The sequence below is a fragment of the Equus caballus genome, chromosome 20 (genome assembly GCF_041296265.1).
Source record: "Equus caballus isolate H_3958 breed thoroughbred chromosome 20, TB-T2T, whole genome shotgun sequence".
Taxonomy (NCBI): Eukaryota; Metazoa; Chordata; class Mammalia; order Perissodactyla; family Equidae; genus Equus; species Equus caballus.
The window spans coordinates 40,484,218-40,507,904 of NC_091703.1; the positions used below are offsets into that span (position 1 = coordinate 40,484,218).

The 23,687-nt window shown below is 46.3% G+C and overlaps 1 protein-coding gene across 4 annotated transcripts in view; it reads left to right on the forward strand.

Moving 5' to 3' along the window:
- Nucleotides 1-23,512, forward strand: part of TBC1D22B (TBC1 domain family member 22B) — a 66,732-nt gene extending 43,220 nt beyond the window's left edge. For 2 of the 4 annotated variants that reach the window (XM_005603868.4, XM_014734391.3), the window contains 6 exons: nt 2,163-2,269; nt 2,728-2,803; nt 5,154-5,281; nt 5,565-5,660; nt 21,313-21,367; nt 21,520-23,512. In XM_005603868.4, the coding sequence (XP_005603925.2) occupies nt 2,163-2,269; nt 2,728-2,803; nt 5,154-5,281; nt 5,565-5,660; nt 21,313-21,367; nt 21,520-21,623 (566 nt within the window). In that variant the 3' untranslated portion in view covers nt 21,624-23,512. The remainder of the gene's footprint in view (nt 1-2,162; nt 2,270-2,727; nt 2,804-5,153; nt 5,282-5,564; nt 5,661-21,312; nt 21,368-21,519) is intronic. The other 2 variants (XM_001500276.5, XM_070244498.1) reach the window with 1 other exon arrangement.
- Nucleotides 23,513-23,687: the final 175 nt, after the last annotated feature.

Here is a 23,687-nt window from a genome sequence, read left to right on the forward strand (position 1 = left end):
TGTGATGGTGGGAGTTGGAGGCCCCTGGGTGGCCATCCCGGGGGAACGGGTCCATGAGGTGGTGGAGGCATACATGGGGCGGTGAACTAGAGGCGTGTGCAGCAGCATGGAAGGATCTTAGAAATGTGATATGCAGCAAAAAGAAAAAGGAGGCTTCTGAGCTGGATCTTAGAGCCCAGTATCAGTTAATTAAATTAATGGTATCTATATATAGCCACCCCCAAAATACTACGTAATAATGTTTAAGTTAGGAAAAAAAGAAAGATGGTATTTCTTGGAAGCATTTTTTTTTTTTAAATGTGATTTCTCAAATGGACCTTTATATGTTATGCAAAATCTTAGTTTCTGCAGGCTTGGTGGTATTTTAAAAAATCTTCTTTATTCTTTTTTGGTGATAAAAGGCAGGTATAGTCAATTGTAGCCCTTGTTCCCTAAAATAATGTAGATTTTTTTCCTGACTATAAAAATTATGCTTATTGTAGAAATTTTTAAAAGTCTAGTAAAGCTTAAAGAAAATAAAAATCCTTCATCCCTACCACCTGGGGAATAAGCGCTGTAAACCTTGTGATATATTTTGTCTTTCCTCTGTGCTTCTATAAACACACATAAATATTGTATGAAGAGTAGTTGAGAGTAGACCATAAATAATTTTGTACCTTGCTCTTTTCCCTTAACACTGTGACACGCTTTCCCATGTCATTACAAATTCCTAATAAGTTTCATCTCAAATAAGTGATATTGTGCCTACTGTGTGCCGGGCACTGTTGTTAGCACTTTACACGTATTAACTGTGGCGGTACTTTGCGTTGGACTTTTAGGTTGTTCCCAGGATCATAGCTTTTCTGACAAAGCACCTCCCCTCCCCCAAACGGTTTTTATAGCCCTTGATGTCCATTAAAAAACGGTGTTTGTACGGGATGAGAAACCAAGAGTTGTTACGCATTGTCCTCAGAAGGTTCAGTTGTAGGTCTTAGTAATAATTCTCATAGATGAAAGGGCTGGATTCTGAATACATTTTGTCGGATGCATGTGTCTCTTACAGCATAGGGAACTGCAGTGAATGTCCTGTGTTCAAAATAGGGCTTGTGGGTCTGAGGAGAAAAGCTGCCTTTGACACAGAACTCAAGGGCCTGAACATTTCCTTGTGGCCTCTGACAGGCCTGCAGGGGCCTGTGGGTTGAGGCGGCCTGTCTTGTCCGGTGAAGAGAGCCTTACTACTGTCACTTCTCTATGGCAGGAAGGAAGCATCTCATGGCCTTTTCCTTCTTCAGGTTTCTGTAGGACTCCTTATCTTCTCCCCACTTTCATCTCAGACCAGACAGATAGCTTCTCACTCCTGTTACTTAGTATGGAGTTTCCATGAGAAGCTAATAGATGGTCCTCTTTAAAAGAGGTCTTGTGGCTAAAGAAGCTTGGAGAATGCTGGACACACGAGGGTAAGCAGATTTACTTAACGCAGAATTTCTTATAACTTCTCAAATCCTTTCGTGTGCTGTGATCTTTGTGAGTCTCCAAGATGGGGATATTTAACGCAGCATTTCTCAACCATATTTGTCTATGGAGCCCCTTTTTCCTTGAGTATCATATAGGATTGACGTTTTGCAGAACCCATTTTGGGAACTCCGAACTTGGTGAAATTAGATCCTAGAAGCTCCCACAGCTTTGGGCCATCTTCCTTCAGTCACTCATCTTCCCTTCTGAGTGGTGAGGCTGTGGGTCTGCCTTGTCAGAATTTGGGGATTCCATCTTTAAAATGAACTGTGAGGGCTATCTGATCTCAGCTCTTCTCACTACATATAAGTGTGAGTGGCTAGACAGCTTACTGAATTTTTCCAGACCATGTCCAGGGGGCTGGATATAGCTCATTGCACATAAGGCCTGAGTATTTTTTTCTGAAACTGAATGCACAGACACAGAGGAAGAGAAAGATATGTTGGACCCAGTGGAACTGGTGTGAGAAATGGCCTGTTCAGTGTTGTCATGAGATCCTCAAGAACTTTCCTGGGACACCTTGCCCACCTGACAAGGGGAGGAGGAGGGCAAGCCCTTTTCCTTGGCATCTCCCCTGGCTGTAAGGACCCCGTTGAAGACATGAGACTCTATCTTTCTTTCTCCATTTTTTAGAGAAGACCTCTGGACTTTCTTCACCTTTTGTTTTACAGAAGAGGATGTGGAGAACTTTGACGTGACCAATTTGTCTCAGGATATGCTGCGAAGCATTGAAGCTGACAGCTTTTGGTGCATGAGCAAGCTGCTGGATGGGATCCAGGTGAGCAGGTTCTGCCCTGGAGGACGCCTGGGTCCAGGGGCTCCTGCAGGCCCTTGGGTTCCTTATTGCTCTTCTGCATCAGACAGGGCCCCTGCCCAGCATGGCGCCTCCTCTTTTTGGTTGATCCATCTCTACCTCTTTCATTAGCTTTAGCTTTCAATAGGCAATGGTCTGGTGTCCCCTGGAGTCTCAGGAACTCTGCACATTGCCCTGGCTTTGTCATCAGAGCACGCCCCTCCTTTCTGCTGTGCACCCCAAGCCATGTGGTTAGTCTCCACAGTGCAGGGCTCTGTTAGGCTCTCCCCACACTGCTGTTCTGTGGATCTCTTTGTTCCTCGAAACACTGGCACAGGCTTTGGAAAAACAGCTTGTGCTTTTAAAAGTGTTTCATTGAACTCGAGAGGTGGTAGCATGTCTGTTTGGAGTCCCTCTTCATCCTGGCTGTATGTCATTTGCAGGATAACTACACCTTTGCACAACCAGGGATCCAGAAGAAGGTCAAGGCACTGGAAGAGCTTGTCAGCCGGATCGATGGTAGGTTCAGAGGAAGAGGAATTCTATCGCAGAAGCACAGTACAATCTGACACAAGCCAGTAATGCTTGTGGGTCCTCTCCTCAGCCCCCTTCCCAGCCGTGACCCTTTCCAATTCACTCTCTGCTGTTGGCAGCACCAGCATCCTTCCACATCTCAACAGGAAGGTGTGGTGAGGACTCTGCTGTCATCTCGAGTTCTTTTTTGTCTTTAGTTTTCTGTCACCAAGTTCTATCAGTTCTCCTTCAGCATCTCTCCTCACATTCACCCTTTCTTCTCCATTTCCCTAGCCACAGCTCTGGTCCAGCCATGCCTGGATTTCTGTGACTTCTTCCTAGAAAGACTTGCCTCCTCCATACTCTTTCCTCTTCCAAACCATCTGTCACGTGACCACATCTTTCTGAAGCACAGCTCTGGTCACATCCCTCTTCTACTCTGAAACCTCCTGTGGCTCGCCGTTGCTTTTGGCATCAAGTCTGTAGTCTGACTTTGTGCTTCACGTGGTGCTGTAACTCAGGGCTCCTGGGCTTGACGCAGGGTCCTCAGGTCTGGCTGATACCCCAGCAGGAGTTTCCATAGCTCCCTGTGACCTCTTTGGGCCGGGAGGAAATGAGATGTGGCTCATGCTGAAGCAGAATGTCTTTGAGGAACGGGAGCCTTACAGTGATTCCTTGGCTCTGGCTTGGAAGCATGGAATGTGAGAACTAAAAGGCAGCTCGGAAAGCCCTCCTGTCGACTGATGAAGAAACGGGGGCCTAGGGAGAGAAGTCAGAGTTCAGTTTCTTGAAAAGCATAGAACCTAATAGCAAGGTCTTCTTTTAAGTGGGATTTCTATCACCAGTTAAGTTGTAAAGCTTCTTTAGGGCTCCACCAGTTTCTACCCAACTAATCAGGCTCCTTCCCTGGTTTTCTCACTCATGGATTTTCTGCTTCACCCAAGGACTGCCTTCCCCTCCCCCATACAGAAATTGCATATCTTTTTCTCTCCTTTCCCAGGTCCTCTTTTCATGAAAACCTTCCCTGATTTGTTCCACTCACTCCAGCTTCCTTTTATGACTTAGGATTTCAATCTTCCCAGTTCATTTTCTTATTTATAGTTGTTTCCTATGCATCATATGTGGGATGGTTTTTTCCTCTTATCGCCCTGACCCAGCTGTTAGCGCCATGGCGGGCCCACCTCCGGCTCTCTTGCATCCCTCACCTGGGTCCTGGAACAGGGTGCACGCTGCCAGAGGCAGGGGCAGGGCACTAAGCTGCTTCACAGAGGCCGGTCATCAGTCAGGTTCCAGAGGGCAGAGCCACTGTCTGCCCTACCCTTGTTTTCTCTCCCCTCACACGTACCAGATAAATAAAGGCATTGTACTTAAGATAGTGGATTTTTAAATGTATATATGTTAACTCTTTCTTTGAATTATCAAAGTAATTCTTATTCGTTACAAAAGTTTAAACAATTCAGAAAAACACAAAGTAAAAATCCTCCCCTTTCCTTTAATTCTACTTCCCAGAAATAACCATTGTTAATAGTTATTCTATAATAATTGTATTATTTACCACATGCCAGGTGCTGTTGTAAGCACTTCTGTTTTCTCATTTTATCATCCTTAACACCTTCTGAGGTTTATCCCTATTATCCCTATTTTATAGATTAGGAAACTGAGGAGGATAGTGATTTTTTTAAAAACCCTATTCAGCATTCTTTGAAGGGCTGTTCTGTAGAACAGGGGTCAGGTTTGTTTTGCGTTGCTCCAGAATACCACACAAATACCAAGGGTGGGGGTTAGAAGGCAGCTAGTTTCTGTTGAATACGGCGAAGCACTTTCTGGTGAATCGCTTAATCCATCAGCGGGAGAGGCCGCCCTTGAGTGGAGTCAGTGAACCTATTTCACCAGCAGTGTTTAAGTCCCTGCTGGCTGCCGTCTGTCAGGGATGCTGAAGAGGAGGTCCTCACCAGCAGGAGCGTCGCCAAGGTGACCCCCCGGGTTCTTTCCATTCTGGCTCCTTCTCTGATGAGTAATAAGGTCAGGCAACCAAGCGAACCTGGGTCTCCTGCTTTATGGCTAGAGCAGCCTTGTGAAGGAGGAAAGGCACCTAGAGCATCACTATGGGATGTTAAAAGAGCCCTCCCATGTGCGGGGCTGAGTCAGTTAACCATGTGGTGTCGCTGTGAGATGGTGGAATCAAACACCGACTGTCCTTTAGACAGTCAGATGCCAGTTTGGCCCCTCTCTGTCTGTCTTTCCCAGGGGGAGGGGGTGAAAAGAAATGGAAACTGCCTTTTTGGCTCATGTGACTTTTTCGGGGTCCGATCCCCTAGGTTGTGCCCCCCGGGGCCAATGACACTTCCTGTTTCAGAGCAGGTACATAATCACTTCAGGAGGTACGAGGTTGAATACCTACAGTTTGCCTTTCGTTGGATGAACAACCTGCTTATGCGGGAGCTCCCCCTGCGCTGCACCATCCGCTTGTGGGACACGTACCAGGTACGCAGAGAGCCCCCGCCCGCTCCACGCCAGGCTGGCCCTAAGCACCCAGCCCCCTGCCTGGTGCGGAGTATGGCTGCCCAGAAGTTCCCCCACCTCCCTCCTACCTCTGTGTTTGCCTCGGCCTCAGGGCTGGCCCTCTGCAAAATCTTTTAGGCCTCTGTTTCCCCAGCCGTGAAAGGGGTGCTGTGCTGCTCTCCCACCTTGCAGAGGGTTGGAACTGAGAGGGCTAGAGCCTGCTCCTCAGAAGGGCTTGATCTAACTCTGCTTTTTCCCTTCCCAGTCTGAACCAGAAGGGTTCTCCCACTTTCATCTCTACGTGTGTGCAGCCTTCTTGATCAAGTGGAGGAAAGAGATCTTGGATGAGGAGGACTTTCAGGTGAGTGGCCAGGAGCTCAGCCTGGGCTGCAGATGAGCATCCAAGAGTTATCCCGTTAGTGGGGCTGCACAGGTAGAAGGTTTCTCAGCAGGTACCCGGTTGAGAAGGAAAGAGGAGAACAGAGGATCCGAAGAGTTTACCCCTTCTGGTTGACAGGAAGTCACTGGGGCCCAGAGTTCTTCAGTGTGAAGGGTCTTAGTGGCAGAAAGGCTGCAGAGCAACTGGGCAGGCCTAAGAGAGCTTTCATCTGTTTATTGACAAGCATTTGTTGAATGCCTGCCATGTGCTAGGCACTGTTGAAGGTGTAGGATATATGTGATGATAAAACTGCCATGTGCTAGGCACTCTTGAAGGCGTAGGATATATGGGAAGATAAAACAGACAGAGATCTCTGTTCTCATAGAGCTTATGTACTAGTTGGGGACAGACTTACAGTAAACAAAAGCATTATAAATTAAAAATGTTAGAAGATGCTAAGGAATTTTTTTTTTTAAAGTAGAGCAGGAAAAAGGATTATTAGGTGCTAGGGAAGGGACAGCTGGCAATTTCAAATAAAGTAGTCAGGGTAGGCTCACTGAGAAGGTGACATTTGAGTAAAGGCTTGGAGAAGGTGAGAGCATGAGCCATGTGCACAGCTGGGGAAGAATGTCCAGGCAAAGGGAAGCCCAGGGCAAGGGCTTAAAGCGGCAGCATGCCTGGGCTGTGTAAGAAATCATGATAGGGGCCAGTGTGGCCTGGAGCAGAGTGGTCTCGGGGAATAGTAGGAAGAGATGAGGCCAGAGAAGTCACGATGGACCCAGATCACTGAGGACTTTGTAGCTACCGTAAGTGGATTTTACTCTGAGTGGAAGGAGAGCCATAAGAGGATCTTGAGCAGAGGAGGGACATGATCTGACTTATGTTTTCAAAGGATCACTGGTTTCTGTGTAGACTGTATGTGTGGGCAAGGGTGGAGGCAGGGAGACCGCCCAGGAGGCTATCGGAGTCCCCCAGGTCAGACATGAGGGTGGCTTGGACCAGGATGGTGGCAGTGGAGGTGTGACAACTGGCCAGATCTCGGATATATCTTGTACGGAAAGCCAACAGGATTTCCTAATGAATGGGGTGTAGAGTGTGACAGAAAGAGGTGAGTCAGGCAGACCATAGTGTATGAGAAGGCTATAGGAGGAGCAGGTTTACAGAGGAAGATCGGGAGATCAGTTTGGGGCATGTCGAATTTTAAATGCCATTAGACATCCAAATGGAGAAGTAGAGCAGACAAAATAAATCTTAGGAGTCTGGAGTTTGAAAGAGAGAGGTCGGGACTTGACATATATGTTTAGGAGCCTTTGGCTAGATGGCACTTAAAGCCAGGACACTGGGTGAGATCTCTAAGGAAGCGAGTGTGGACAGAGGAGAGAGGAGGACCAGGCTTGAACCCCGGCACACTCCTATACAAAGAGGCTGGGGGAAAATGTGGAACAGAGCAGAGGAGGTAGAGGGGATGACTAGTGAGAGTGCCGCGTCCTGGAAGCCTTGGGTGGGGACGTGGAGAAGACTGAAGGGTGTGTGTCAGGTGGCGGATGCCAGGCAGCCACTCCAGGAAGGGGGAATGGGGAAATGGGCACTGAGAAGACAGTTTTCCAGACTTTCTGATCCACAGACAGAAAGGCCTGGAGGTGGTTCATGGTCGTTATCTCTGGGGCAGCAGTGGGCTTATGTTTTTCTACCCTGTGTCTTTCTGAACTGAGAGGTTTTTTTGTTTTTGTTAAATGGGCATGTATTTCTTTTAAAAGCAGGGGGGGGGAAAGCCAGAGAAGACTGTTTCTCCAAGTTCTAACTAAGAATGTAGGTGTTCTCACTAGTGGCAGCATTTCCATGTGATCCCCGAGCGATACGACTCTGTAATAGTGTTAGGTGCCTAAAGAACAGAAACCTGTTCTCTAGATAGATGGAAAGACAGGTCCCAACTTGCCCACGTAAGGACGTTGGAAGGAAGAGGAAAGGGTCGACTGCAGTGAGTGGATGCTCGCTATGGTGCCGAGCCCGCAGGCAGCTGACGAAGAGCCACGGCTTCTGCCAACGAGCAGCATATGCGACATCCCAGGATAAATGAGCACAAGGGGCTGGAGTGGCTGTGTGCCATGTGAGCTATCAATTTTGATAATGTGATTGAGGTGGAGAAGGATATCAAGAGCATGAAGTCTAATTTAGTTATCAGGAGCCAGGCTCGGAGGGCCTTGTCATATGTGATAAAGGTACTTCTCAGATTAGCTCAGGGAGGTGGGGGTGATGCCTGGAATGGCTTTTGCAGTTCACAGTATTGACAGCATAGGACAATAGTCTATATGACTTTAAAACTATGTTAGACATAGAGATGTTCTTCTGTACTGGCTAGCATATTCCATTATCTGATGGATTTGGGGTCTTTCTGCAGTTACCCAAAGAATAACAATGGGGCTTTTTATCCACTGCTGTGTTAACACCTCAGTTAGTCCTACTCATGGAGGAGTCTCACCTCTTTCTTTTAGATGAAACAGAATAGGCGACTAAACTGGATAGTCTGCAAAGTTCCTCCCACCCCCACAGTCTTATAATTCTTTGAATAATAAAAGAAAAAATGTGCCTGACTGTGTTAGGAAAGACAGGCGGTGTCCGTTAGGGGACAGACGTGTGGCCCAGGTGTGAGGAACAAGGGCACCAGCATGTGGTGTGAGATTGTGAGATAGCAGCCGTGACTGCGGCGGGGCCAGGGGACCGCATGGCCTGACTGCTAGCGGGCCGCCTCTGATTAAATCCCTGCCAGGGAAGCTCTGTCAGTGCACAGGCGTCCCCCAGAGCAAGGAGGCCTCGCCTGGGGGGGAAGTTTTAGGCCTAGAAGCTGCATGACTCCAAGAAAAACCAGGTGAAGTAGCTGCAGAAATAAACATTAGATTGTGGCGGGTTCAGCAGGCCAGGCATTTGTGCCCCTTAAATTAAGAGCAGGAAAGAAGAGCCAGCTGTGAGGGGAGCCAGTGGAGCGGGATCAGGGGCAGGCAGCACCTTCCTTCTAAAGTTGGGCACCATGCAGAGTAGCACACAGTGCGGTGGTTAAGCCGCAGGCTCTGGAGCCAGGCTGCCTGAGGGCAAGTCTTGGCTCTGCTACTTTTCAAGGTGTGCAGCCTCCAGCAGGTAGCTAGGCTCTCTGTGCCTCAGTTTTCTTACCTGTAAAATGGTGATGAGAGTAGCTACCTCCTAGGGCTGTTATGAGGATTATACAACTTAACACATGTGAAGCAGTTAGAACGCTGTACTTTGCATGTAGGCCTCAAAACAGTGAGCTGGTTGTCATTCACACTCCTCCTCCTCGCTGTGTACTCGTGAGTCTGGCAAGCAGTGAAGTAGACAGAGCTTTAGGAACCCAAGTCTCTGATTAAGCGGTTTTTAACTTCCCTGAGCAAATTATGCCAGGCTAATCCTGGGTGAAAGTGCCGAGCCAGGTGAACAAACGGGGCTGGAGAGCAGGTGTCTGAGGGTGCAGGGGTAGAGGGCAATGCCCAGCTATGGCAAAAGCCCCCAGAAGCAAGGGCACCTGCTTCTCCCTGCCAGGCAGTTGTCTGGGGTCACACTGCCTGGACGAATGAACCAAAAACTAATGGCCGGAGGATCACATTAAGAGGTTTCCTTCCTGAGACCTCTGGGCACGGGAACCTGAGGCCCATCCATGCGCAGGTACTGGTCCTCTGGGGCCCGTGGGCTGCTGGAAATGAGAGCTTCCAGCAGAGCTGGGCCAGCACTCTTTCGTGGTAGAGGGAGCCCCTCAGCCTGGGCTGGTGTAATAGGATAATGATGATAATGTTAGGTTGAATGATATGAAATTGTTCACAGGTTAGAACAGTCAAATGTAGGCAATTTCATAAGGTTCAATCTAATAATAGTTAATTCTCAGCATTTGTAATGTGCTGAGCACTATTCTAAATGCTTACCTGTGTTAATTCATTTAACCCTTGCAACAGTCTCACAAGGTAGACCGTAGTTACTGCCCCCGCTTTACGGATGGGGAAACTGAGTCACAGTGCAATTAAATAACTAGGCCAAGGTCACCCAGGGAGTAAGTGGTAGAAACCTGGAATCTGTGCTGTGTGTGTGGATTGTGCTTTGCTGCCTCTGCCGCCACCCCGCTCCAAGACTCGCCCCCCGGCCCCCCACTTCTGCCTTCTCATTGATGATTGCTAGCAGGCTTTCTTCTCACAATGTTAAGGTTTAACAAAAATCAGTGGTTTTCAAATTGAAAAAGGAGTCCTCCAAAGTCGTCCTTTTGATCTGCCACTATTCTGGCTCCCGGGTTTTTCTCCTTCCGCTGCCAGAAGGACCTGTGACCTCCTGGTTCCCTTTCATGCTCTCCCTCCCAGGGGGCTCGAAGCCACCCCCACGTCTCTGTGGGAAGGAGGGGCTCTAGCGTTCCCCACGGCTGATGCAGCCATGCAGGTTGCTGGAGCAGAGAGGGGCCTGGGCTCCCGGCCCTGCAAGAGCTGCCAGGTATCAGGGCCACTGCACACCAAGGGCCAAGGGTCAGACTCAGGCGCACCAGGGAGGAGGGAGTCCACTGACACTGGGTTTTAAAAGTGTTTCTCTCTCTCTCTCTTTAACTCTTTATTTTGAAATAATTTTACACTTACAAAATGTTGCAAAAGTAGTAGAGAGTTTCCATGTACCCCACCCATTTCCATTTAATCTTTATATCTTACACAACTGCTACAGTTAACCAACCAGGAAATTCATATTGATAAAATACTATTAATCTATAGACCTTATTTGAATTTTACCAGTTTTCCCATTAATGTCCTTTTTCTAGACCAGGATCCTAATCTTCGACAGTTCTTAAGTCTGTCTTTGTCTTCCATGACAATGAAAATTTTCAAGACTTTTGAAGAATACTGATTAGTTATTTGGCAGAATGTCCCTTAATTTAGGCTTGTCTCATGTTTTCTCATGATGAAATTGAGGATCATGCCTCGGAGAAGGCGTGAAGAAACCATAGAGGTGGTGTGTCCTCAGGACATCGTGTCATGAGGTCCTTGGTGTTGGCATGTCTCGTTACTGCTGCCCTTGATCACTTGGCTTAGGTGGATCTGCCAGGCTTCTCCACTGTAAAGTTACTCTTTCCTCCTTGGTAATTGATACATATTTTCTGGGGAGACTATGCAGTTGCACCGTTTCTCATTGTTCATTCACCCACTAATTTTAACATCCGTTAATGGTTCTTGCCTGTCACATTCATTACTGTGATGTTTGCCTAATGGCAATTTTCTATTTTCATCATTCCTTCTATGTTTATTCATTGGCATTCTCCTCTAAGGGAGAGCTGTTCCTTCTCTCCCGTTTATTTATTCAAGTGTTTATTTATATCTATGTACAATTCATGGGTATTTATTTTATAGGTTATCCAACACTGTCATTATTTATTTTACTGCTCAGATCGTCCCAGCTTTGGCCCTTGGGTGCACCTTCAGGTTGGCTCCTGTGTCTTCCTGGCCCCATCATTTTTGAAGCACGTCCTTACTTTGTGGCACCACAAGATGTTCTGGGCTGATCTTGTATATTCTTTGCCCCAAGCTTGGAATCAACCGTTTCTCCAAGGAGCCCTGGTTAAGCTAGTGTTTTTGGCCACCAAAAAGTATTTAAAGGTGTCATGATAACTTTGGAAATAAGGTTGTAGGAAAGCACTTATGTGAATTTCAAGAACAGGCAAAACCAGTTGATGGTTTAGGTCAGGTCAGTGGTTGCGGAGGAGTCTTGGCTGGGGAGGAACCTGAGTCTTCTGGGACACAGGAAGTGTGCTCCATCTTGATCTGGGTGGTGGTTCTGTATGTAAAAAGTCATCCCGCTGTACACTTAACTTGTGTAGTTATTATATGCATGTTATGCTGCATTTAAAAAGTTAAAAAACAAAAAAACGATGGGAGGGTGCATGATAGGAGAAGGGCACGTGGTTCACTTTGTCATGAGGCCACTATTGAAAGGTTGGGAGGAAGATAAATGACGGAAGAAAATGCAACAACACTAAAATCCACCTACAGATAGACAATTGACCCTGTAAAAATTACATCAAAATGGATAATGGATTCCTTTCTCACATGGGAAGGCTGAAGAGCAAATGAGCATACTTGAATTTTGATACCAAGTGAGGATCTTGTTTTTGGCAACTTGGAGGTTTACAGGAAAAAGAGTGATTGCTAGCATTCAGGGCTGACAAGTCATAGAACCAGGAGATGTGGGGGGGTGGCTGTGCAAGACGTTATGCAGCACTGAGTGTGCCTGGGGCATGAGCAGTGACGGGGGGGAACCTCCCCGGCTTAGGGGAAGCTTTAGTGGCACTTGGGTAGAGCAATGTCAGCCTTGGATGTGAGGACCCTAATGCAGCGGGGCCTCCACGTGCAGGTGTGCGCCCCCAAGGAAGGGCTTCTCTCCGCTAGCTTTGAGCCTGAAGAGGGCTGTATCTGCCCTGGGGGCCTGTGAAGGCCACTGCGGGTCCTAAAAGGAGGAGGTAAGCAAAGTGACTCTCTGAGGAACTAGGCTGAGCGTGTGAGAGCTGAGAGGCGTGCCATCCCCACTCTGATGTGGGGCCACACCAAGAGCAAATCCTTCTCAGCGCTTGCCCCTGGCCCGCACTTTGCCAGGTGCTAGCTCCTTGATGGAGAGGTAGAGGACCCTGCAGCTGTGGCCTCCACACAAACATCCCCTGAGTTTTCCTGGCAGAGGAACGGCCAGAGCATGGGCCCTGCAGGGGTAAGAGGCTGAGGTGTTGGGGGAGGGAAGCGGCAGGGAGAAGGCAGGGTAGCCGGAGTGTCCCAGGGCTGAGGGAGAGGCCACCAGGACTGACTTTGGAGAAGACAGTGGGAAGGAGATGGGGCTTGATTCTAAAACAGGGCAATGTTGACCCCCTTCCTGTGTCACGTCAGCAGCCCCCACCCTAAAGCCTGGCCCGGTGATGTCTGGGCCTTGACTTGCACTGCTGGCTTTTTGGGGCTGGAAGGCGGAGGGAGGCCTTGTCCCATCCCACAAGGCCAGCTGAGTGACCTAGGGAGTCACGGGGGTATACACTCCATTGTTAAGTAACAAAATTGTAGCAATGAGAGTGGGCTTTCATCTCTGCCCTCTGGCCAAGGCTAAACCTGGAATGTTGAAAGAGGCTGGGAAAGCCACAGAATTAGGTCACTGGAAAATATGTTTTTATTTCTGACGTGAATGGCAGAGTACATCATTGATGCAGGTTGTGGGCGTCAGACTTTGGGAGAGACTTCCCAAAGCAGGCTAATGTCAAATCCAGGGCAGGATATCTGAGTGAGATTGTGAGTGAGAAAGCACGTGGCAGGCCCTCCGTGGGTCAGTGCACTGCCACATAGTTACAGCCAAAATAAAAGGAGTTGCTGGGAGGGAGAAGGGAAGCAGCGCAAAAAGTCGCAAGTTCAGTATGTGTTTAGAAGAGCATGAGCCTTGCCAAACTGTGGCACTCAGACAAACAACATACAGAAAATTTATATAGGTGCAGTGGTTCTGCGATGGCGGACAGCAGTGTAGTGGCCTCCTGGAGAATGCCGACCCCCCCATCTACGAGTGCTCCATTGATGACCCAGAGCGTCTACTGACACTAGAAGAATTGAATGTAGGAGAGCAAGTCCAGGTTCAAGTGAGCACTGAGAGCACAGTGGCCGAAGCCTCCACACCCACCCTTCCACACTGCAGTGTGGCCACCCTTATTGGCCTGTCCATCAAGGTCATCAAGGCCCATCAGGGTCAAGCTTCTGTGATCCCTTCCCAAGCGTTTCAAGATGAACATTACACCAGGGACCCATTCCTTAGAGCATGCAGTGAACAAGCAGCTTGCGAATAAGGAGTGGGTGGCAGCTGCCCTTGAGAACGCCCCTCTGCCAGAGGTTGTAAACCAGTGCCTGTTGGCCTGCTCCTGAGCCTGACTTTTAGTCTCCACCCCCACCCAGGGCACATGGGCTTGTTTTCTTGAATCATTGACAATGAGAGGTTAACATCTTAAATTTTATAATAAATCCTTAATTTATATTAAAAAAAAAATTGTACAGAATAAAGTAACCCACAGGGAGCCTGAAAACTATTCGACTATAGCATAATGTATCTAGGAAAAGCATGTGCTCAAATCAGAAAGAACAGACGTCTGAGCAAATGCCTGGTCACCCTACAGTTTAAAAACTCATCTCAGGGAAAGCAGCACCTGTGAGAGTCCAGAAGAGTGTGGAACCCAACAAAGATGTCAGGGCAGGTGCCAGCAAGGCCTCAGATGGTGCAGAACTGAGTTCGGGGGGACTCCAAGGACTAATAATCAAAGTTCCTTTAAATCCGTACGAAGGAGCTGGCAAGGGAGTCGAGGGGACCAGCTTATGACTCTAAGCCAGAGGAGCAGCTGGTCTCAGAATCCTTTGCTTTCATCTTACAGAAGAAAGCCTTGGAGAGATTCCCACTCTGAAAGTGTCTTTTGTAGGACACAGGTCAGAGTTATTAAATGAAACAGTGCTAAACCTGTGGGATGTTCCTGGCCTAAATGACAAACTAAACGTAAATACGTCCCTTGAAGCAGACGGCAGCCACCCACCACCACTGCAGAAACTCGAGGGTGGGATTGGGGAACGGTGCCCAGACTTGGCCCCATCTTTACAGAGAGCCCCTGAATTGCCACTTTGAATCCTGCCCAGAGGAGGGGTTCAGAGGGAACCCCAGGAACTGAAGATCTTCCACCCAAAGCAAGCTGGTTTGAGAAAGGACTTGATTCCTAGATGCATAAACAAAACAAGCCATTGAGGGGGACTCGACAGGACTTTCTCTGAGAGGAAAGTTCCTAAATGTACTAGGCACCTTGACATCGGGGAAACCAGAGAGTAAGCTTGATTCTCAAAACGTTTGCATCCAAGGATATGTCTTTTGAAAGTTTCTATTGAGACCAGGGGCATTGTTTTGCTACCTCACTGATTCTCAAAACAGGAAGGATTTGTTTTAAAGTACTTATTTGACTAGGAAAGCATTTTTACACGCCTGAATACACTTTACATTTGCAAAGAGTGTTCCACTATTGTGAAGTGGTTCTACCCAATATCTGATCTAATAGCTTACATTTTGTGTAGCTTTTAAGTTCTTTTGCTGTTAATTATTACATATCCTATCTTTGTTGTGCTTGGCCCTTTTCACTGAGTAAAATTAAGCAACTTGGGGCTGGCCCGGTGGCGCAGCGGTTAAATGCGCACGTTCCGCTTCTCGGTGGTCCGGGGTTTGCTGGTTCAGATCCCAGGTGCGGACATGGCACCACTTGGCAAGCCATGCTGTGGCAGGCGTCCCACATATAAAGTGGAGGAAGATGGGCATGGATGTTAGCTCAGGGCCAGCCTTCCTCAGCAAAAAGAGGTGGATTGGCAGCAGTTAGCTCAGAGCTAATCTTCCTCAAAAAAAAAAAAGAAAATTAATCAACTCTTCCCACTTCCTTTCAAACAGCCTCTTCTATGACTTCTTTTCTTTCTGTTCCTTCCATATTATGCCCCATTTCTCTTCTCATGCCAAGGCAAGCAGTATGTAGCCTAGTGGTTGTGAGCACAAGCTCTAGAACCAGATGGCCTGGGTTCAGATCCCAGCCCAGCACAACTCTGTGATCCTGGGCAAGTTCCTTAACCTCTGTGACGTAATTTCCTCATCTGTAAATGGAGGTAATAATATGGATCTCATAAAGCTGATGTGACGACTGAACAAGTTAATGCAGAGTCCGTCTAAAGCATTCAGAGCGCGTGGTGTGTGGTCAGTGCTCAGTAAGTGGTAACCGCCATCAGAGGGGATCATCCGCGAAGCTCTCCCTCTTCCTCTCCGCTCTTCCATCCACTGGACATTCTCTAATGGCTTCCCCTGTACCTTCTCCTCACGAAGATCTCCGCTTATTACCTACTACCCTTCTCCTTTGGCCCCCGTATCTAATGGTCGTCTTTTCCCCCTCACACATGGCTCAAATTTCTCTTTTGCCATATTCCTCCTCCTTCGGGATCTGTGGATTCTCAGCAGATACCTGGGCCAGGCCCTTTTCTGCTATTTCAGCCATTTTCAACTTTTCAGCTATGAAAGCCATTGCCCCCTTTCCGTTAATTTGGAACTGCTCTCTGCTGCTTACCCTGCAAGCTGTCTTCTCACGACTGTAGTGTTTCATCTGACACATGTCATGCTTAGTGCTCCCATGAGCTGGCTTTGTAACAAAGCTTCAGTCGTTCCCTGCCCTGCAGTGTCTCTTCTCTACCCCTAGATAAAAGCAGCTCCTGTGTGCTTAACACCTTCCTCCCCCAGCCATGGTTATTCGGTTTCTACCTCTTTATCTCTATCCCAAATGTATCAGTACATTGGGCAGGGTTCCCATTGTTATAGCACTGATGGGGGTGAAGTTCCTAGGGATAGCCACCAGGTGGCAGAGTGGTTCCTCATACCCAAGCCTCAGTGCCCTTGGGGGAGGTGGGGAGGTTAACTCGGCTAGGGGTAGAATTCTTTCAAGGCTTCTGGGAGGTTTCCAGCAAGGCTAGAAGAATTGGAAATTGCAGGTAGATCCTATCCTAGCAAAGAATGCTCTCGCCTAGAGAGATCACCCCTTTGTTGGTTGTTTTTGTTTATCAATTATGCAAGTGTTTGTAACCATTATAGAAAAATTAGAAAATGCCAGTAAGCAAAAAGAAAAATATCAGGTATCTGAGATCTTACCACATAAAGGTGATGTATTTCCTTCCAGACATTTTGCCATGCAAATCTATACAAATAAACACGTGCTGTGTGTAACCATTAATGGAACAACCTTGTGTACTTTGTTTTTCTGTAACTTCTTTTTATCACTTTGTAAAACATAGTGGATCTTGTATAATGTCAAAAAATATAGATCTACATCATTTCCTCATTTTCGTATTTTTTACACATTATGTGAGTATATACTTGTGCAAAAATTATGAGAACATTAGTACCTTAGCTACAGGGTATTCCAGTTTACAGATTTACCTTAATTTATTTAATGAAAGGTCACTCTCTGTGTGCCGTCTGGGAGTTTCCTTCCTTGGGATCTCACTAATAGGCCTGCATCCCAAGTGTGCTTTTTAATCCCTCTAGTGGCAACCCCAAACCTGGTTGCCTATTGGAATCAGTGGTGAAGTTTGTGAAAGGTGTGGATTGCCAGGTGCCATCCCAGGTCTTGAGAATCCAGAATTCCAGGAATGAGGCTTGGGCCCATGTATTTTCAAGAGCTCCTGCCATCACTTCAGCTCTCGCAGCCTAGTTGGAACCACTGATTGTGATCACAGGTGAGACGATCACTAGAAGCCCTAAGGGTCTCATTGAGGCTCCAGGCCGCTGGAATCTTCTTGCTTGTGTTCTGGATGAGGCTGAGCAAGTGTCCTTCCTTCAGCTCCCCTTCCCTGGAAGGCGGGTCAATGAGGTATTTCCTCAAGAAGTAGGAGAGCAATGTGACCCCACCCAGCAAGATCACTGAAAGTGGGAATGAAATTCTATCCTAACCAAAGCAATTTGTACAAAAAAAGAAAGTTTTCCAATGAATGAATTAAGTTAAAAAATGTAATATTAGTGTTACTGTGGACACGGGTGTTAAACTAGACTCCAAAGGAAAGTCTAAGAGTTCTTATGGGCTGTGGTATGGATGGAGAGAAGGGCCAGCTATCAGAGCAAGGGGCTTTAGCCAGGGTCCAAATTTAGAGGTGAGGGGATCCCTGAATGTGACTGGAAAAGTAGTTACAGTTTTATTTTCAATGACCCCTAACTCAAAGTTAGCATTTTCTATCTTAGTGAACATAGGCCACAAAGCACAGTAATATTAGCAGTACCTGTCTTTGTCACTAATGGCAAGTATTTTCATATCATATTAAGTTGTTGAAGATATCTCAAAACATTGTTTATGTGTATCACTACTTTGAAATTACAGTAGTTTTTTAATCTGCCTTTAGATCTTGTTATAGAATATATTAATAAAGTACAAATTTTGCAATATCACAAGTTGTTAAAATATTTTGATAACTGTATTTCAATTTAACTGGTTTCCTTTGTGGTACTATGTATTTTATTTTACGTATTTAAGCCTTTATTCTGAGAAGTAATCCATAGGCTTCACCAGACAGCTGGAGAGTCTGAGGTACAGAAGAGGTTAAGACCTCTGTAACAGAGAGTCTGCCAGAGTTAGAATAAAGTCGACTCCCAGAGGAGGATGCTGGCGGAAAGAGGGATGCCTTTTCCAGTTTGTGGGGGTGGGGGCACTTGGGGGAAGGAATAGGAAGCAAGAGAGAAGAGGCAAAGGGGCCAGAGGTTAGGGAGTTCATGGGGGAAGGTATTATATTCTGAGGGCAACATTTATAAAAATAAGTTGAGATAGAAATGATGATTCTTTAAAAAAAAAAAAAAGCAGACATGAGGCAGACATAAAGGACAGAACTGAGGCCACGACAGAACCCAGAGAGAATTGTTATTGTGAGAAACAAGCACTCCAGAGAGGTTCAGATCAGCTGAAAGCAAGATTTTTAAAAGCAACATTAAGGGCCCGCCCCATGGCCAAGTGGTTAAGATCGCACGCTGGGGTTCTCAGGTTCGGATCCTGGGCGCAGACCTACAGACCACTCATCAAGCCAGGCTGTGGCGGCATCCCACATAGATGAATTAGAATGATTTATAACTATGATATACAACTATGTACTGGGGCTTTGGGGAGAAAAAGAAAAAAGATAAAAGCAACATTAGCATCCGGGTGGGTTGAGTCTCCACAATTGGTTGAGTAACTGGTCTGGTTGAGTGAATTCAGTAACAAGGATGTGATGGGAGGGGGTGTTTACCTGGAGGGTATGGGAAAGAGAGAAGGTGGATGCCAGCAACCGTGGTTGGGAGAGTGTGGACATAGGGAGAAGCACATAGCCTGACTGCTTTCTCATTACATTCTTCCTGTGGGTTCAGCACCATTTCGATTGAAGGCTTTGAGTTCTGTTCTCAGGCTGGGAGATCTCTGAGAAAGGGGTCACAATTAACCAAGTCTGTTTGTTTAATGAGAGTATTCAGTCCTGGTGGAGATCTAGGGAAATGAACATTGTTCTGGAACGTATTTTCTTGGTGAGCATTAAGTACCTTTAAGACGTACATGTGCTTTGACACCGTAATTTAATTGCTTGTAATTTAGCCCAAGGAGATAATCTAAAATATGGCTTTATGCTCAAGGCTGTTCATTATAGTGAAAAATCAGAAATAATTAAGTGCTCAAAACAGGAAGATGTAGAGTAAATTATGGTACATCTGAAAATTCTTTGGCCATTGAAAACGTATACAGGACTTTTTAATATTAGAGGAAATGCTTATGATAAATGCTAAATAGATTCAAAATTATATGGAGGAAATATTTCAACTGTGTAAAATGTGCAGAAAAAGGACTGGAAGGAAATATGCCCAGATGTTTAAGAGTGGCTTCCTCTTGATTGTGAAGTTATGGGTAATTTATTTTCTGCCTTTTTTTACTTTTTACTAGACAAAACTTCCACAGAATCTGTATTACCAGGAAAAAAATGTTCTGTCACACAAGTAATGTACAAACACTTTATTGTAAAAATTGAAAACAAGGGGCTCGAAAGATATAAAAGTATAATGAGAAAAAAGTGAAACTCTCCCATCCCCAGAGGTAACCACTGTTGATGGTATACCACCCAGCCTTCTAAAACTTGTATATACATATACATATACAAATGCATTGTTGTGTTTTCTCATTTACCTAAGTGAGGTCATACCGTAAGTATTTTTCTGCAACTTCCTTTTTTTCCCTCTAAAAATGTCTTAGATGTCTTTCCACCTTGGCACGTGTAGTCCTACTTCACTCATTGTAGGTGCTGCCTTGTATTTCACGATATGGAAAACCGTGCTTTATCTAACCGTGCCCACACTGACGGACAGTTTCCTAGCGTCTTTTCCCCACTATCTGAAGCACTGATGCAGTGAAGACCTTTGTACAGGAGCATGAGTATTTCCTCAGGACAGGGACATAGAAATAGAGTTTCTGGATCAAAGACCATGTGCATTTCTGATTTTGATAGACATGGCCTATTGTTAAGATGATAGAAACCCATCTCCTGTAACCAAGACCCTAGAATAACGGTGGCTTAAAACAAGGTAATTGTTTACTTCTTTTCAATCAACAGTCTAAGTGTAAGCAATCCAGGGTTAACGCTATGGCTCCAGAGTGGCAGGGACGCAGATTTCTTCTGTCTTGTTGCTTTGCCATCTTCAACACATGGCTTTAATCCTATGATCTAAAATGACTGCTTCCACTCCTCCACTTATATCCATTTTCCAGGAAGGAGAGAAGGAGAAGTCTAGAGCAGAACCCAGAAGGGACACCATCCCAGAACAGGCCAGAACTTAATCATATTGGCCATACTTAGCAGTGATTTGCCACAGGCAGCTTTGTGCCCAACTAAGTTTCTATTAGTAAAGGAAGAAATCTCATAAAAGATATGCAAGACCTTTACACTGAAAACTACAAAACATTGCTGGAGTGTTCAGATCAGCCAAAGGCAGGGTTTTTAAAAGTAATCGTAGCATTTGGGTGGGCCATTGGCATTCTGTACTTTACCTGGTCACAGCACTCATTTGTTTTTCTATTTGATTGTTTTCCCTTTTTTCTTATTGATTTGTAGGCACTCCTTTTTGATTATGGATATTAACCTTTTGTCTTTATAGGTGTTAAAATATTTTCTTATAGTCGGTTTCTTATATTTTAACTTTGTTTTTGGTGCCTCTTGATGTGTTCAGGTTTCAAAATGGTAAATAATCAAACATATCGGTCTGTTTATGGCTCTGGGTTTTGTGTCTTGCTACTATTGTTTTTATAATCAGAAAAATGAGAAGAATATCCAGGTAAGAAAGAGAGAGAAAGAACAAGAAGGAGAAGCAGCATCAAGGGTAAATAAATTACAGAGATAACCTAAAATCTCACATTCACTTTTTATTCTAATATCCTCTTTGATAGGCTGTCTCCATGGAGCCGTTTGAGGGACCTGGGCTTTGGGGACTGACTAGGATTTAGATAGGTGGAGGAGAAAAGAGAAGGTATTCCCAGAGAAAGGAATAACATAAATTAAACCATGGAGGCACAATTAAACCTGGCTGAAGTGGACCTGGCTGCATGAGGCGTGTACGTTGGGAACAGTGGGAAATTAGCTGGACAGGTAGGTTGAGGATGGTCTTTGGACAACAGGGCAGAGGAGACATGTAGTGATTACAGGTGAACATTGGGATTAGGAGGAAGGTGTCAAATGCAAAAGGATACGCAGCCGTCTTATCAATAAAGGTTTGAAAGGAAAGGAAGCAAATTAAGTATCTAACAAAAGAGAAATGGTCGAGTAAATTAGGGTTTAGCCACATGATGGAAGACTGATAATGAGTATAATCATTCTTGAAGGCTGCAAGGAAAAACATGAAAATTATAGTAAAAAAGATTAAAAAGCATATAAAATCATAATTATGATTAAAAATATTTAAAGAAATATGGCATGTGGAAAAAAGACTTGAAAAGGAACACTTCAAAATTAACGAGGTATATTTGGATGATGAGTAATTATCTTTCTCTTTTAAATATCCTTATTTATTGTTGTCATTCTCTGTAATATTTTTAAAGAGGCAGGTGTTAGTGGATCGGAGAATCAGCAGAGGCTTTTCAAGGCTTCCTGAAGGTGAACTAGGGGCCGAGGGCTGTGTGCTGCTTGGGAGGAGGGAGGCCAGACCCTTTGGGACGGGTGACCCAGGAGAAAGGGGCCCATTCCAGGGCCTGCTTGTCCCTTGCTCTATAGTCCCAGGATGATAAAAGTCATTTCTTGCATTCCAGGGTCTCCTCATGCTGCTACAAAACCTACCTACGATACACTGGGGCAACGAAGAGATTGGGTTGCTCCTTGCCGAGGCGTACAGACTCAAGTACATGTTTGCTGATGCCCCTAATCACTACCGCCGATAGGTGCTGCCTCCCCGCGGGGATCCAGACTGCCCCCATCTCTGATGGCAATCTGATCACTGTGGCCACTGTGCGAGCCGTGGACCCCGGCCAGGAGCCACTCCTGCTGTAAAAAGCTCACGTCCGCCGCCCAGGTCTTAACTTCTTGGCGTGCCTGTCCACCACTCCATGTCTCGGGATGGGTCTCTTGGACCACTATCAGTATTCCATGCCGTGTGGATGGGCCCAGCTCTGGGAGAGGACAGAAAAGGAGGTACAGGGTTGTCTGCCCCTTTAAAAGAAACTGGACAAAAGAAGGGGAAGGCTCAGGGTCTCAACTCACATCGTCCCTACACAGACTGGCTGTCATTTGCCTCCCAGCCCCAGCTGATACTGTTGCTTTTTGTGACATAGTTTTATTTGATCACAGGTCAAAAACGCCTTATGTTTTCAAAAGACTCCTGGCCCCTCCGCCCTCTCCCCTGCTCCTGGCCGTCTCCCTTCTGCCCTAGTCTGAGCCAGTGAGGGGCAGCTTTTTAAGACCATTGTTTTCAGGTGGAGGAGGCATAGATGCTTAGAACTCTGGGAAGAGGCCTATACCCCAGGGCTAGGAATTTTGTTTTTCCTTTTCTCACCAATGTGTGTGTGTGTGGGTGGGTGGGTTTACACACCCATCAGCATTTAGTTACATGTCTGAATTTCTGTGTCCGGACTAGCCCCATGAAAACCAGCTGGCAAGGGCCCCAGTGACCAAGTGTACGAGCGTCCCTTGAGAAGGATCAGGGCAGGGGAGTGAGAAGGGGCGTTTTACCTCTCCACATCCTTTTTCCATGATGACCCACTCCAAGATATTATGTGTAAATTGTGTTATTATGTATATGGGTAAAGATGTACAAATATATGTCCTCTTTGTAGCAGATATGATTTTATATTTATAATGTGCATTGACATGTGAAAGCAATCTCGGTCACTAGCACACATGAAGTTGCCAGACAGGTGGCTTCAGCGCCTCCAGGTTGGGTTCTGAGTGCCCTCCTGTGAGGGAAGTGAATGGGCGTCTGCTAGGGTGAGCATAGCTGAGCAGATGGAGCTGCCTTGAAAACCACTGGCAGCCATCCCGAGCATCAGCGTCTCAGAGTTTTTCTCTCCTCCCCTCTCTTCCCACCCCTCCCCGGGCCTTTCTGGAGCGTCTGCCCTGCTCCTTCCCCTCTTCAGCAGACAGAGCTCCCCACCCTTCATTCCCACCACCTCCCAGAGAGAGGACTACAGAGGCAGAAGCCCTTCTGCATGTTTTAGCCCCTGCCTTTCCCCCAGAATCTGGGGAGGGCTTTTGTTTTTTACGTATTTAAGTCAGCATTGTATTCAAGACAGAAGCTGTGACTGACTTGTCCGTGCCAAGGAAAGAGGTTTCCTGTGTGTCCCTGGGGTTTGGGGCTCTTCTCAGAGAGAGACATTCGATGTCCCCCGATGTCACCATCACACCCCACACAGCTCATGAGATGTGTGACCCATGTTCAATTTTTGGTGTTTGGTAATTAAGTGGGAGGCATGGTGGCAAGCAGTTGTCATCCTCTTGGGAAGTCGAGCAGTGTCCCCATGGGTGACACCCTTGTGTCTCTGCCAGTGAAGCCCCACCACGGCATGTTACATTTCTCATCTGGAGCTGTTTCTCAGGCATTCTTCCTAACCTTTTTCTTTTCCCCCTTCAGTGTGCCTCGATAGTCTCCTTCACAGAGTGAGAGGGCTTGTGACCTCCCTCAACTGGACTAATTAAAGAAAGACACTTGTGTTCCCAAGTGGTGGTTTTATTTTTTTAGTTTTTATGTTTGTATGGGAAATTGTGGATAAAGTGAAAGAATTGTAAATAAATAGTGTATTTCCCCCTCCACTGCTGATTTTTCTCCGATGGATCTGTGTAACCTGGAACATAAGAAGTGTCCTTTTCTTGGGTTTTTCTTGCTGATAATAGTAAGTATAGGGGACAGGCCTTCTGTAGGGCAAGCAGGGGATCAACAGAAGATCAAAAGGCAGTCTCAGAGGATGTCAGCAAACACTCAGAGAGC